At 35.9% G+C, this 15,248-nt stretch overlaps 3 protein-coding genes across 5 annotated transcripts; 2 read left to right on the top strand and 1 right to left on the bottom strand.

Moving 5' to 3' along the window:
- The first annotated feature begins 37 nt into the window (after window positions 1-37).
- Window positions 38-2,504, top strand: c7h16orf89 (chromosome 7 C16orf89 homolog). Of its 2 annotated transcripts, XM_056753259.1 has the most exons (8): window positions 38-327; window positions 532-684; window positions 1,083-1,233; window positions 1,311-1,428; window positions 1,504-1,666; window positions 1,750-1,854; window positions 1,993-2,070; window positions 2,166-2,504. In XM_056753259.1, exons 1-8 carry the CDS (start codon window positions 51-53, stop codon window positions 2,267-2,269), a joined length of 1,149 nt encoding a protein of 382 aa, XP_056609237.1. In that variant the 5' UTR covers window positions 38-50; the 3' UTR covers window positions 2,270-2,504. The 2 variants fall into 2 exon arrangements, with proteins under 2 accessions (XP_056609237.1, XP_056609238.1); XM_056753260.1 differs by lacking the exon at window positions 532-684.
- On the bottom strand, window positions 2,308-10,883 carry ift70 (intraflagellar transport 70). Of its 2 annotated transcripts, none has more exons than XM_056753255.1 (19): window positions 10,725-10,883; window positions 10,518-10,583; window positions 9,971-10,180; window positions 9,736-9,792; window positions 8,666-8,801; window positions 8,310-8,414; window positions 8,087-8,215; window positions 7,752-7,801; window positions 6,557-6,709; window positions 6,372-6,437; window positions 6,080-6,133; window positions 5,915-5,980; window positions 5,536-5,612; window positions 5,121-5,331; window positions 4,417-4,488; window positions 4,135-4,238; window positions 3,799-3,877; window positions 3,320-3,449; window positions 2,308-3,120 (listed from the first exon to the last, which is right to left on the bottom strand). In XM_056753255.1, exons 1-19 carry the CDS (start codon window positions 10,776-10,778, stop codon window positions 2,984-2,986), a joined length of 1,956 nt encoding a protein of 651 aa, XP_056609233.1. In that variant the 5' UTR covers window positions 10,779-10,883; the 3' UTR covers window positions 2,308-2,983. The 2 variants fall into 2 exon arrangements, with proteins under 2 accessions (XP_056609233.1, XP_056609234.1); XM_056753256.1 differs by having other exon boundaries at window positions 5,927-5,980.
- Window positions 10,884-12,141: 1,258 nt separating this feature from the next.
- On the top strand, window positions 12,142-14,263 carry si:ch211-76l23.4 (uncharacterized). Its single transcript, XM_056753543.1, has 4 exons — window positions 12,142-12,239; window positions 12,739-12,856; window positions 13,006-13,135; window positions 13,474-14,263. Exons 2-4 carry the CDS (start codon window positions 12,757-12,759, stop codon window positions 13,673-13,675), a joined length of 432 nt encoding a protein of 143 aa, XP_056609521.1. The 5' UTR covers window positions 12,142-12,239; window positions 12,739-12,756; the 3' UTR covers window positions 13,676-14,263.
- The last annotated feature ends 985 nt before the right edge of the window (window positions 14,264-15,248 follow it).

Genomic DNA, 15,248 nt, shown 5'->3' with positions numbered 1-15,248 from the left:
ATACCCCAGGGATACAAGAGCCCTGAATCTCAGCGGACCTGAGCCACGTGATGACATTGCTATGTCATCCAGCTTCGCCTTGGAAAATAAGGGGAAAATATACTGGAGACGCATATACTTTCCCATTTAAGATTTTCCTGCATTTCGAAGCTTTTAACATGTTGTATCCGTTCTTTCTGCTTCTTATTCTCACGTCCACTGTCAATCTATCAGGGCAAGATGTGATCGATAATATCCTTATGAGTTTATCAAAGGGAATTACATACTTTGAGAAACAAGGAAGAAATATCAACCTGGACGGTGTTGTCGGATACATAATACTTAAAGGTAAACCATTCTAAGTTAAACGTATGTAATGCATAGATTGTTTACAACTTCGTTTGAGTTACGGTTGGATTATGAATATGACAAATGTGATGTTGTGAGCATTTGTCAGACCTATTAGGTAGCTATCGCTTTTATTATTTACTCGATTATGGATTATGAATATAAACAACGCTTTATAAATTGTTGTCTGTTGACTTTATCCAGCGCAGCTGCGGGAGGCGACGCGCACTTGGCCGGACTCAGATTTCCTGAGTCTCTCTCAGCGCTCAGTTACAGTTTCCATGCTGAAGACACTGAACAAAAGCCTTTCTGCTGCTGTCAGTGCTCTCCGGGAGACAGATACGAAATACTTTAAAGGTTATAAGAATTCAGAAGTTTTACATAATTAATAATTCATATGGAAATTTATGGTCCGTTTAATATTTGACGTGTTTTTCTCTCCTTTATCTTAAAATTGTGTTTGTGTCTGTGTGTGTCTGTCCGTGTGTGTGTGTCTATGCATGTGTGTAGGTATGTGTGCATATTGCGTGTGTGGAGAGTTTGTATGTCTGTCTTCTGTGTTTTCACATTTTTCTTGTTTTAACAGGTATATGACTTTAGTTGTTTTGCTTATAGACAATATGTCTATTGTACAGGTGCTTTGTAACAATGGAAATTGTAAAAAGCGCTAAATAAATAAAGTGGAGTTCAGTAATAGTCGACGGGAAATAAAATCTGAAAAAAGCTGTAAATTATGACTGCACTTTCTCCCATAGAGTTTGAGCCCATCTTGGACAGCTCCTTTTGGTCCCTGCCTTCAGAATGGAGTTCAACAGACCCCTCGCTGGTATACACTTCAGTCAGGTCTATGGAGTGCTATGATGAGCACCTGAGTGACAAGTGCATGACCCTCCTACTAGGAACATGGTATGAATATTGTATAATTAAATACCAAATAAAAATTCAAGCCAATACTGAAGCTATTTGTGTTGTTTTATTGCCAGGAAAGACAATGGAACTCCGTGTATCGTGACTAAGTCCTGTAGAGATGTAATGACGCAATTTGGTTGTCCACACTATTCGCTTTCCCACCAGCTCCTCTACTTCATGATAGGGACATTGGTAAAAATGTGTATTATAAAAATCTTAAGAGATCTATGTCTGTTTGTCTTGAGTTTGAGACTTTTTTCCTCTCAGAAAGGGTGCTCGAGAATGCTGAAGGGAGATATGAGATTGTCTCGCGTCAACATAACCGTGAATCATTACAGGAGAATCTTCTGCTCCAACATGATAAAAAGCAACCAGGAGAGTTTCAAGAATGGTCTTACCAGCCAAATGCAAGACATCTTTATAGAAAACAGTCAGTATATGGTGGAGTTGTGATGTGATGATTGAGTAAGATTTGTCCATGGGTTAAAAATGACATTTGTTGTGTTGTTACAGTTCTTTTATGTGGTTTGGTGGGATTCTCAGATTTCTATAAATTGGAATGGTTACAGTCCATTCTAATATTGCAAGACCAAGAAGTGGGTTGTTTTGGCAAAGAAGGTGAGTTATATAGCTCATTTCACACAGAGATTGCAGAAAATACATTTATAATGATTATATTCTGTATATAAAGGGCAAACAGAAGACTGAACACTTATAAAGATGTCCGGATATTAAATTTGTATATATTTTCCCCAGATGACATCTCCCAGATATTTGAAGAATTTTTGGACGTACCTCATAAACGGGTGAAAAGAAGAGAAAAAACACTGGACGGTGCTTGTTCACTCATTTTGAAAAAAGTGCCAAAATGAATTAATGTTGCTACTTTTATTAGTCTCTCTAAAACTACTTTTTTCTTCTTTTTGTAGATGGCTGCTCAAGTCATATGACAGGAGTAGCAGTCAGTGCATTAGGAGGTTTTCTCAACTATTACCTATCAGAGCAGGACATAACCAAGAGACCCTTAATCTAAAGACCATTCCTAATGGGACATTACGTCACATTTTTAGTTTTTCTACTATACAAAGAGTTTTAGAATTCACTCTCTGTTCACCGTGAAGGAGGAGTAGGTGCACACATACGGTGTATTTGAGAACACCATGCCGGACTAAAAAAGATGAAGATGATGAAAAAGCAGAAAGCAGGTTATGATCACAAATTACTGTAGAATACCACTCATTAGTGTCGCATTAAATAAATAGAACCTATTCTGTTGTGTAACATACCTTTTTAATTCTTATATATCCAAACTGTACAATTTTAATGTTTTTAATACATGAAGTCAAACAGAGACATATTTCATTTACTGCAAACACAGCTTCGTATAAATTATCAAAATGCCCATCTTCAGTGAATATTATCTCTCTTCTTTAACTAAACTTTCAAGTTTGGAGGGTAGGACCCATGGTGGTGTATTATTATATAAACATGCTTATAACTGCATGTTTGAGCACAGTCCAGAAACAGCATTATCTTTAAAAAGCGGTTTAGAAAGTACAGATTAAAACCATTTTACTGTACATCAAACCCCCGTTAAATCAGTTTGGCCTGTGATACTACATTTTCAAGAGCTGTATTTTAATGACACGTCAAAATACAATTCCAGTGATAAAACCGTGCCTGTCGTCTGTGCTGAAAATAAGGCCAATATTCAGTTCTAACACAGATATAAACATATCTGCAAGGATCACTCATTCCACCCCGTGACTTCATAGAAGAGAGCTTTGATCAGGCGTGATTCATAAGTGACAGTGTTCTTGCCGATGTGCATGCGATCTTCCTCCAGTGGCTGCTCAATAATGGCAGGCACGTCCTTCCCGTACACTTGAGGAGAGGGTAAAAAAGAGTAATTAGTCCCATAGAGAATCCCCAGGTTTATTTTATTAGCATCCCGGTTTTCAAAACAGGTATTTCATCCCCAGCTGAATGAAACAAATCTAATCACTGGATTGGTTTTTATTGCATTGCATAATACCGGAGCATCAAAGCCTGTTATACAGCACCTGTTGTGGATAGCACTTACATTCACAGTGCTCCAGAAACTGAATGCACTCCTGCACCACTGAATCCCGCAACATGATCATGTGTTTGGCCATGTTTTCCAGCAGTGAGAGGAAACATCTTTTAGCGTAGAACCAAGTGTCTGTTCCGAGCTGAAAACAATGAAACAAAATATCAGTGTCATGCCAAGCAGTATACAATGAAATTTCACGTGACATTCAAGTTAAAAGGTATGATTATGCTTGTAAATAAAGGCCCTGTTTTAATACAAGATAAATCTTTAGTTCTGAAGCATCCAAAAGGGTTAAAGAAGACCAAAGCCAGAGAGTACATCTGTTGGCTGAGTTTCAGTAGGAATCCCAAGGTCATTAAGTGACCCTGTTTTTGCAGCTGGTTACAGTGAAGACAACAGAAAGTTTTGGACTGACTAAAATAATCTTAAGCGTGAAGTGAGATAAATACTATGAAATATGAACAGAAAATTTATGAAATCTTTATTACCTTTTTGTTGTATGGCTCCAAACTCTTTATGACACGTGAAATGCCAAAGTCATAGTTTCCTTTAGCACAATATAAAGTCCTGTAAAAATATGTATTATGTAAGTTATACAGGCCATGGTGACGTATGGTGAAAAAGATGTCTGTAAAATAAAAAGATATAGAATATTCCATCATTTCTGTTTTTTTACTTTTAGGTGTATGGGAGAATATCTATCACTTTGTGTTCAGAAAACCCCAAAAATATACATACATCTAGGATAAAAATAAAAGCTTCGTAGTATTTTTCTTGCGGGGACAAATTGACACATTTTACAGTGTAATGTTGTGCGTGCGTACCCTATTACAAGATTAACAATACACAAATGAAATATTTTTTTGTCTGGGTCATCATAAGAGATTTGCTCCTCTTCTTTCTCAATCTTCCTCATCAGTTCTTCAGCCTTTACAAACACAAACAGACACAGATAGGAAATAACAGTTAAGATAAAGAAAAGCTATTCAATTGCAAGTGATTTATAGATTATAGTTTCATATTAAAATAATATATTACATTTATAGTATATGAGATTATATTTATAATAATACAATAATAACATTTGATTTAAAAAAAAATTGTACCTCTTCGTTTTGACTGGTCATGATGTATGACACGCACAGGTTCGCAAGAACAATTGCACTGACTTTAAGGATCTGCGTGACAAAATGTGACTGTTAATTCTGTGCAACAATTCTAATAAAATCAGACACACAAAATGAAACACCATGCAGAAAAACCCATGCACACGCAAGACTCAAAGGGACACAGGTCATTTTACCGAGGGCTTTGTTTTGCAGGGACACTCTTGAATGTTACACTGTTCCAGCTAGTAAGCAGGAGAGCAAATAACATGTTTTCATTTTAAATGTTGATATTCACTATAGAATTTCCAGAAAATTCTTTAACGGAGAGAGTTTCCCCGCCGCTGTCAAAAGAACACCAAAAAGTAAATAAAGTACATGTAGAAAGATAATTCCCAGAGACCCCTGGATGAAGGGACATGAAAAATTAAGGGAATCTTCACCTTCCGGAAACCAGCTTAATCTTCCATTGTGTTATTTTACATACACGTACTTATATATTTTACATTGAACATGAGTAAACAATAAACTGCACAAAAAGTAAAAGCAAGCCTTTTACCAAACCCATACTTTTGAGTAATATGGCAATGAGAACAATATTTATCATATTCTGATTTCCTTATTAAGAACCGCTAGTCCATAAAAGGGCTTGAAACACAATTCATTAAAAGAAAACCTTTAAGATATTGAAATTTTACACTTACATTATCATAATGCTTTTTAACAATAGGTTCATAGAACCCAATGGCTTCTTTATATTTGTTATCTTGCATGAAGAGCACATGAGCAACATTGAGTTTCCAAGTGTCATGCTCATTGCAGAACTCCAGTGATTTGTGGAAGATCTTCTCCACCGTGCTGTAGTTCTCACGATTCCAGTAGATTTTGGCCTGAGCCATTAATACAGGAATGTATCTTCATAATAGTTCAAGAAATACAAAACATTAGAAAATACACATTTAAAGATAGACTTTGATAACAATGTCCAACAATCTGAATCTCAAATGTAGTACTTCTACTGTTTAACAAAACATTTCTATTGCTTGCTTGGGTAACTCGAGTTCACAATATATTGGATGTGGATGTATGTTCCACACAAGAAAAAAACCTTAAGTTTACCTCTCAAGAACTTCATCATAGTCTTGAATATATTTTTTTAAGGAGTCATCATCTCGGTTGTGTCTCGATTCCTGCACCTTATAGGAAACACAGGAGTAGCTTTAGAGTTTCCAGCTAATAGATTAGTTATCATCATAGCATCCCTTGAAGGAGAATTCAGTTCGAAATTTGCTTTGCATTAGACAGGCATTATATTTTATAATTTGATTTCCTTTTTATTATTATTACTATTATTAACAATTAACGTATAAAGTATTTTCCTGTTACTAAAATGCAAACAGATAATATATTACATGTAATATATAATACATAGTCAGAAACATATTTGACAGATACACGCAAACACGCCGTAATTAAAATAAAAATGCAGAGAAGCAACCTGCTTTGTAACCTTGCGTAGTTGCTCAGTCAGTTTTCCTGCAATTTCGTCAAATTTCCGAAAAGCCTATGAAAAATAAAAACTCTTTATTATATCTTTATTTTTCAAATGCTCTATACATCACCATATATTTGCCAATACAAAACTCAGCAGAAGATTGCTTGCCTCCTCAGGAGCTGTCTGGCATGTGATCATGGCATCCAGGTACTCAAACAGGTACTAAAAACAAGAGAACAAAACATGAGCCCTAAAGTCTTGTTGCAGGTTCTGATGTGTTTCTACTTGAAATGCCTTACGGCTAGAAAACCCAGTTAGTTTGGAGGTTAGTTTTGGAACTGAAATACTGAAAGTGTTTAAGGCTTGTGCCTACATACCACTATTTTACTGAAAGGAAATTAATTTTCTTTAAAAGCATGTTGTGAACCAAACTACAAAACATGCTATGAAGTTTACTTACCGGTGTGAGAAATTTGTAAGTGAGATGGGCATTTTCAGCCAGAACATCAGCAGCGAGGTCAAAGTACTGTCAAAAATAGCAAAAAATATAACAACTATAGCAAGAAATTGGCATTGTGCTTTATTAAGAAGTGTTCTTATGGGACTTCTTGACTATATGACAACTTTGCACTAAAGTGCACTAACCTCATATTTGCAGTACAGCAATAGTAAATTGCCAAATGTGACAGGAGGAAAGGGGTTCTGCTGAAGAAGGAAAGCAAGTTTCTCGAAACCCTCTGTGGGCTTAGTGTCCATGTTCATTAGTGCCTGGTTGTGAAGAGTGACTGGATCCAGTTCCTGAATAGATTTCAAAATAATTTGTTCTAAGAAAACAACACTTATGATTTTATGGGGCATCATTTTTGTGGTTGACAGCTTTTGACTGATCAGAAAGAAAGTAGTTTAAGACAAAAAGATATGATAAAAAATGTAAATTGTGAAGTCTAACCTATTGTTGAATCACCACTTTCATTTCACTAGAGGGCAGCAGATGCTCATGTGAGCATTTTTCAAAACAAAATTGTTATTTGTATTAATTATTTCTATGGGTATTGTACAAAGTGACCTATCAACATACTAATAGTAAATACATTTGTATACTGTAACTGTTGAATTACGGATTTCAAAAGAAAGAAACCTCTTGTAAATACATTCTTCACCCTGGTCCAAGCTACAGACGCAGTGTTTAAAAATACCTTTCCTGCAGGGAGAAACTTTGTATTTAATGAGTGCTTATGTAAGATGGATCACAGTTTGGACTCATTAACGTCTTCTAGATGCCAGCACAAACTAGAACAGAAACATGTCCCTGCAGTCCAGCATCATTTCAGCCAGCAGGTATGAGTTTACCAATTTACCAATCCCCAGCGGAAAGAGAGCAAACCTCCACCAAAAAATCACTAAAACAGCAAATACCAACTTCAGAATTTGAGCAAGCCCACTTTATAAGGATCTAAAAAATGAAACCTAGTGGTTGAGCTATATAATGCTCATTGTCTTTTCTGTACAAGTAACAACACACCTCCCGTCAATATACAAGTAACAGTAAGCAAGATAAAAGTTAAGCAAGTGTGTGTGTGTGTGTGATTTGGCATTCCTATGACATTGATTTGCAAGAAGAAATGCTGCAAGAGTGAGCACGCTCAGATCACACAGCATAACTAATCACGAAAATATTCTCATAACAGCCATCTCATCCGGAATCCTTTGTTTTGGAACATTTTGTTTTTGCCTACATTGCTCTGGAAAAAACACACCTCAAAACTGAATTGAGAGTTACCAGGAAAGATATTTGAAAGTAAAACCAGAGAGGCGATTTAAAGGTTTATTTTCCAAGTACCTCTTCAGATCGAGGGGGCATGTCAGTCAGAGCCTCCTGTGCCGCAGCATCTGCAGAAAGATACAGAATTATGGAGCCAATATTGTCGAGATGAGTTACAATTAATTTTATAGTAACCGCAACACTAGACAGACAGAATGGAGTGGTTTATCACCCTTGGCTGAATAACATAGAAAGGACCATTCCTAATGCAAATGATATTCTAAGTCCTAAGAGGGCAGAGGTTCTTTTGACAGATCTGTGGTTCATAATATGATAGGAATAGGACGGGTGTACTTCAAGAAAATAAGAAATCCAATGTGAAACATGAAATCACACTTTTTGTCTGTACTTACATTTTTTCAGTTGATTTTCAATAGCTGATTTCAGATTAAAGGCTTCAATTAAAGCGGTTTCGTGCAGGACAAGAGTGTTGCCAACACTCCTTACATCAATGCCTTCTGTTGTCATGCCGATACTTAGTTCTACAGAAATAATAAGAATTGTATTGCACAGATTTTCACCAAACAATAAAATGCAACACAACCACAACACCCAAAGACTTTCAGATACACCCACCTGGATGCTCTCGGATTCCACGCTCAATAATTTCTGCAATATACTTGAGTGCTGCAGCATACTGCTTCATACTGTAGTTACACAGCGCTATATTGTACGCCAAGTCTGTAAGAAAAAAACCCAGAAAGCTCAGACAAATTTAGAACGGACACCACTTTGCCAAAAGGTCACACACCACATCCATTTCCACAAAAATCTAAATGACTACCCTCAGGTAGTGTGGTCGAGTCAACGTGAAGTTTGTAAATGATGGCAAAATGATTACTGGGTAACACCAGAGTGTGTGTTTGTCTGTTTTGTTCTGTCTAGCTCCTGCGTGTAAACAACAAACACGTAACCAGTCGTTAATCGCTCACCTGGCTGGTAGCCTAGTACATTCATAGACGACATAAACTTCTTGCAAGCTTCTTCGTACTCTCCCTCTTTATAAAGCAAACACCCAAGATCCACATCGTAGTCGGGGTCCTCCTGTGGCAACTGTTCCACCAATGTCTGGAGATACAAAACCAAATGTTCCATTTATAAAATAAATTGCAATTCTTGCTACACTTTGTGGTCAAATGGTGATTCATTTTCCACATGAGCCACGACTTAAGAGCTCCTTTTTAAACATTTTTTTTTAAACAAAGCACAATCACACTTTTTAAAGGGATACTTCATCATGTTTTTTGAGATTCTGTCATAATGTACTCAAGTTGTTCCAAACCTGTATAAATTGAACAGTTGAACACAAAGACGTTTATATAGGCTATATGAAAGAAAGTTTGTAACCAAACAGTTCTGAGGCACTATTGACTACAATAGTAGAAAAAGCATTTTTATGTTTAGCAGAACAAAAACAATCATACAGATATGGAACAACTTAAGGGTGAGTAAATGTGGACTTTGGAATTTCATTTTTGGGTGAACTATCCCTTTAAAACTTTAGTAGTTTCTCGACCTTAAAATAATGTCTCTTATTTTATTTCAGAGGTAGAACAACTATTAACCGGACAAATTCTACTGCCGTTGCTACCTGAGCATCCTCATAGCGGCTACAACCACACTCTATAAGTTCTGTGTTTGGGTCGGCACACACAGCCCCGCCCATCCCCTGCCTAGGGAAGAGTGTGACATGGTTTCCAAAGAACTTTTCAGCATTCGCTGGTTCCTGAGACTTAGTAAACAAATTCACATGCCCACGGATAAGCCTATAAAGCATCATTATTTACAAAACTGGTAACAGACAATTATGCTTATCGACTACATGGGGGAACCTGTGAGCAAAAGTTGTGTTGCTTTAAGCATAGCAGTTCACAAAACATGTTCGGTTTAACATGATCCGAAAGGTAGGTGGACAGTGATAGTTCTAAGAAAAGGTTTTGCATTATTTATGGTGTCGATTCCAGATAACTCGGATGCTCAGTGAAATTAAGTGTATTGTTACCTTTGCGCCTGCAAAGTCCTCTTCTCCATATTTGATAGCAGCTTGCAGTTTAATCATCTGTTTAGAATTGGACAATGCATGTTTCAACGTCAAAAACATAACATTCCTAACCTAAACATGATGGATGCTAAAAACAATAAAGTCCACTACACAAAATATTTATTACACTGCATATTTATATTTTGTAAACTATTATTAAATGATAAACAGATTTAAGATTGTACTGCATCCACACCTTAGTATGATTAGTTGTGCTGTCCAATAGGAACGTGGCCTTCATGGCTTCTGGAAAGGCACATGCTCCATAGAGAGACTGAGCATAATAGAGTTTATAGTCCTCCACCTCTGGATGAAGCTGTGTCAGCTGTTCATAGCACTCTGCTGCATTAGTAAAGTCTTGCATGTGATAATAACAATAGCCCAGGAGTGACAGGGCAGCCCTGGACTAAAGATAAAGAACAAGATGAAGAGGCTGCATTTTTAAACTTTTTCATACATGACCTTTTCCTATAGATGTGATTTAATGAACTTTTACTATATTTTTCACAAATCTAGACGAGTGCAAAGTTGTATTTGTCACGTATGCAAAGGCAGTGAAAACATTTATTGAATGAAATTATAAATTAATTTATAATTCCACATAAGATTCAATGCAATACATCATTTTACTTCATTTAGCTGGTTGTACAGCTGTATTCATTTCCTTGTAACAAAACTAATATTTAAACAAATAACGTAACGTTTATTGATTGACTTTAAGAGTTAACATTAATGTTACTTACTTTGGTATGTTTCTGATGTTCTTTGCTCAAAATATGAATCGCGTCTCCATATCGCCCCTCTTTGATCTTAAATCAATGTCATAAACATTAGTCAACAGTCCTAAAACATTTTTCTTGAAAATTACTCAATGAAATGTTTTTGCTAGAAGGGGACGATAGCAAACAGACCCACAGTTAGCCTGTTAGCTTGTGCAGCCAATAACTCACCATTTTGTACACGGTGGCCGTATACTCGCCATCTTTAATCATTGTCAGTGGCATGATAGTACCCAATCGACAATTATAATTTTAATCCATGTAACAAATGATAAAAGGCAAAAAGTTTAAGATGCGTCCCGCTATACAGAGAGAAGGCTCGGGTCGCTTAGCAACCAACTCAGAAGCGGATGTGACGTGTCGATGATGCGTCATTGGTTTATAAAAGAGCACGAAAAGGTTTTGCTTATAAACAACAAAAAGAATGATAAGATGTTAAAATGTATGTAGATATTTCACTCAAGTTAATATCTCACCTTTTACCATACAATGTTTTTTATAATTAATGTTATAAAAACATGGGGGTGTTTTGAATTGTATTCATAGGAAGAGGGAATGTTTTTCTCTTTTTCTCTCTCTTATGTTTTATGCGTTTATTGATTATTATAATATTGTAAGCTTCAAATTATATCACTAATAAAAAAGAGGCATTTATTTAATTGAGATTAGTTATACAAATGTCTTTTTGTAGTTTTGTTCTTTCTTTTTTCCTACTTGTGTTGTCAAATTATGATTGTTTATATCTTGAAAGTTAGATGAAGAGTAAGATTGGGAATTGCATGAAGATGTGAACCTTACCATGAAAAGAAGGTTTTGTTAACAGCACATATATCAACATTTGGTGGTTTAAAAACCCATGTGAGGTCTCTCTTCAAGTTTTTAATGCATTTGTTTTATGTTGTGGGTCTGATTTTTATAGTCAGGAAAGCGCCATTTTCAGGATTGTCACATCCATAAAGGTACATATTCCTCATAAATGGAAACTATTTCATGTTCTATAAAGAGGCATCCATTCTCCAGTTGTTGGGTATTGTTGCTTTAGGATTGTGCATTTCAATTCACAGAAATCCTACAAAATTTGTTGCCTCCCTAAAACAGTGTACTTTTTTGTCACATCATAACGTATGTTCTTTTACCTTTAATTTTTTTCATAGACTGACATTTTTCTGATGTTTAGAATCTATTAACAAGGGTTTAGTAAAAAATAAAACAAGATGGTTCGATATATTCTAAACAAATATTATATTATGTCACCTCAATAATGCAAAATGTCACATCCATAACACTGAAATTGCCCAGATGCATTTAGAAATAAAATGTGTTTAAAGGTAGTTTTGTTTATTTAATGTGTAAAATACATGTATTCGTTTTTATTTATTTAAAGTGCACTAAACCAGCATTCGTAACTGCTGTACAAAGTTAACACACAAAACCTTCAGAAACACCTTGGACCTCAGGGAAAAAAATATTTCATTCAAACCATAGTGGCTTGCTCATACAAGCCAAGGGTTTGGAAAAGATGTGTGTGTTATGGTGGCAACATTTTTTTAAATGGGTGTATTTTTCAGTCCTGGGACAGGCCCTTTTTGCAGAGGGTTGGTGCAGCTGTGTTTGGTGGAAACCAATTCACAGAACTCCAGAGACACTGTGAAGAACTTACATCTGTCCAAACTCTCTGATCAGTATGTAAGTATGGAAATATAAATTAGGAAAAAACTTTTTTTTACATTTTAACAAAGTTGTTTGTGAGTTTTCATTTTGAGCTATATTTTATATGTATTAACTACATTTGTATTTATGTATTGTACTTTTAATACATACTTTTAATAGGTTAATGCACACCAAATGTTTTCTGTTGTTGTTTTCGTTGTGATTTAGGATTTAGTTTTAAATGCAACTTTCAACCAAATCAATTCAGATGGTGCCCTGAAAATACAAGGACAGTAAATCCACAACAATATTATTTTGGGGTTTAGGATTAACACTGGGTTTAGTATCATAGGAATTCATTTATCTCTTTGTAAACATGCTCATCATCTGCATAACAGAGTGTAAGGAGAGACTATTAGGACAGTACCCATATTAACTTTAGCTAGTAGAGAAAATAGACGTAAATGTGTAAAATACAGTATAAAGTGTAAGTAATAGTTTAAATAAATAAAAAGTCTGTCTTGAACAAGTGTAGGAAACCAAAAGAAGCAGGATGATCAAGGTGAGCCTGTTGTTCCTGACCATTGCTGTGGTCTTAGTATGCGGACAGAGAAGACGCCCTGCAAAAGGAGAGTGGAACTATCGTGATGGCTGTAAGCTGATTTATTTTCTTTTAACAAAACAAATTGTTAATTATAAACAATATAGTACATGATGCATGCTTTCATTTTTTTCCACATGAACCTTAATAAATACAGGCAATATTACCATCGATAATAATAGTTTTGTTCGGGTTCCTCAGCTGAGAAAGTTAGCATGCGAGGAGTTGCAAACCTCACAGAAGTCCTTGATGATTGGAGATTTGGCATCCTAAACAAAGTAAAAGATCTTCTTCAGAATGACCATCAGTCTTTGCTGCCCGATTACTCCAGGTACAGTTATGTGAGCTTCAGTGTTACATCAGACCTGCAGATTCAAGCATTTTTCTGTGCACAGAAAGGAGTCAACAGGGACAGAAAGTTATTTAGGCATCAGCAGCTATGTCTAAACCCCAAGCATGCAGACTGCATTTTTTTCAGAACATAACATTTCATTACACTGGAAAGCTGGAAAGTTCACAAAATTGAATGTGATTAATGGGGAATTTCCTGGCTCCTTATGGTTTGGAACTCAGCCGCGACCGTATTTATAGTTTTATGCCAACAGTAACACCATCACCAGCGACTGTGCTATACCATGTTCCCCTTCTCATGCTTTACTTCTTTCTAAGGATTCAACCTCTCGCTGAAGCATTGGATGACCTGTACAAGGAGTTCAACGCCCTGAAAGCTCATCTCGGTGACCTGACTGAGAAGTTTGCACCTCTGGAGACCTTCGTTGATGAGCTGAAGACAGAGAGAGCCAATGCAAATGCAGCACCTACCAACCCAATGCGCAGAAGGGTCCTCAAAAAGACGACTCCTGTCTCCTAAATGCCTGAACTTCAGTCGAGCTTGAACTCTCTTTACGGCGAACAACAACGATATACATTCGTTTAGTAGTTGTTTTCTCAAGTTTTTCAGCCTTTTGGCATTTTGTCACTGCATGTTGCTGGGAAACAGGTAATAAACAATCTGCTAAACATAGTAAATGCCCTCCATCCCAGGCCCCTGTGGTTTGAGAATCTAATAGCAGCGACTTTAAATGTGAGGCTCATATCTCGCATTGCATAAGCTGTAACCACATGACATTGTTTTTTTAAGCATATCTTGCATACTACAAAACAAAAGAATACATTTTAAGTACGCCTAAGCTTAAGAGTTGTTCGATTTAAAGACAATATCATTCAATTGCTCTATGGCGATATTTTGTATTTGCAGCTCTCACAATGATCAATGAATCATGCAGGTATAAACAGATTACGTACAAGCTAAGAACATTCAGGAACACAATAAATTGTTTTTATATTGTGATTTTATGCTTGTAATTTGATAGAGCATTGAAAATTAGATGCTTCACTTTGTCTCGGCTCATATTTGGAGTCTCATGTAAGCTATAATAAAATCAGTCTGTTGCATTCATTTCTAAGTCTTGGTGCTTTAAGCTCACTTTTGACAAAATGAGCTTTGTTCATAATAACATGTTTGTTCTGTATAATAATCAACAAGGTTTCATTTCTTTTAGCATGGGTTTGTGTAAATTTCTCTTTGAATATTTTATAAACTGAAGCGCCGGCAAAATGTACTGTTTTCAATTAGCTTAAATTCTGAAATTGTATTATGAATGTGTATTTGGTCACCAAAAGCAAAAACTGTCAATTGTGATTTTCCTCCAAGCAAATGTTAATTGTTCTGTAATTGCATGTAGTAAATGATACAACAAAGAACCAACTTCTAAATTAAGAAAAGTTTGCTCATTTACTCACCCTTGTGTTCTTTCAAACCAGTAAGAGTGTCTTGTAGGAGACAAAGTTTAACAAACATCAAGTTTCCAAATGCTTATCTTAGTTCAAACAATATAACTATGGTTTTAAATTTGAAAGATCTTAAAAGTGTTATGAAATTCATTCTTTAAAATAAATTCCTCTGTGTTGCAAAATGCAATAATATACAAATACATTTTGGAGCCACTATTTATGCACAAACAGCCTACAAGACCTCATTCATGAAACAGTAGCAGAAGGAATTCCAGTCTAAATTCTTCATAGACCCAATCTTCCATAAAGTGTAACTAACTCTTTTATAAAGAACTCATTTCATGAAAGGCGCCCACATACTAACCTGTGTCCAGACTGTAATGCTATCACGTGACCAGCAGGAGGAAATACAGGGTCTCTCTTTGGCTATGCACTGTGGCTTTGTAAGTGGTTAGGATGCTGTGGCCATGAAGTCATAGGCAACTCAAATGTTTCAAGTAATTGCAATTGCAGTTACCGTACAACATCAGTCATGTCCATTACATCATCTGAGTTTTGCAGTAACAACAACACACTGTTGTGTCTGTCAGCGAAATATATTAACACAACATAGACTTGATAATGGTGTCATCATAAATATAAGCAGGAAG

The sequence above is a fragment of the Triplophysa dalaica genome, chromosome 7, assembly GCF_015846415.1.
Source record: "Triplophysa dalaica isolate WHDGS20190420 chromosome 7, ASM1584641v1, whole genome shotgun sequence".
NCBI classification, from domain to species: domain Eukaryota; kingdom Metazoa; phylum Chordata; class Actinopteri; order Cypriniformes; family Nemacheilidae; genus Triplophysa; species Triplophysa dalaica.
Note: the sequence above shows the minus strand (reverse complement) of the source record. Positions and strands in the feature narration are given on the sequence as shown.

Bases quoted from the DNA above. Each gene is read 5' to 3' on its own strand.
- ift70 (XM_056753255.1), bottom strand. From the start codon at position 10,778: ATGCCACTGACAATGATTAAAGATGGCGAGTATACGGCCACCGTGTAC. The intron at 6,710-7,751 runs GTACTTGGAAAA...AAATCTATTCAG, and splicing joins TGCCCCCTCGATCTGAAGAG to GAACTGGATCCAGTCACTCT. The intron at 3,878-4,134 runs GTACGCACGCAC...ATATTTTTACAG, and splicing joins ATTGTTAATCTTGTAATAGG to GACTTTATATTGTGCTAAAG.
- c7h16orf89 (XM_056753259.1), top strand. From the start codon at position 51: ATGACATTGCTATGTCATCCAGCTTCGCCTTGGAAAATAAGGGGAAAA. The intron at 1,855-1,992 runs GTGAGTTATATA...TATTTTCCCCAG, and splicing joins GGGTTGTTTTGGCAAAGAAG to ATGACATCTCCCAGATATTT. The intron at 2,071-2,165 runs GTGCTTGTTCAC...TTCTTTTTGTAG, and splicing joins AAGAGAAAAAACACTGGACG to ATGGCTGCTCAAGTCATATG.
- si:ch211-76l23.4 (XM_056753543.1), top strand. From the start codon at position 12,757: ATGATCAAGGTGAGCCTGTTGTTCCTGACCATTGCTGTGGTCTTAGTA. The intron at 12,857-13,005 runs GTAAGCTGATTT...CGGGTTCCTCAG, and splicing joins GTGGAACTATCGTGATGGCT to CTGAGAAAGTTAGCATGCGA. The intron at 13,136-13,473 runs GTACAGTTATGT...CTTCTTTCTAAG, and splicing joins TTGCTGCCCGATTACTCCAG to GATTCAACCTCTCGCTGAAG.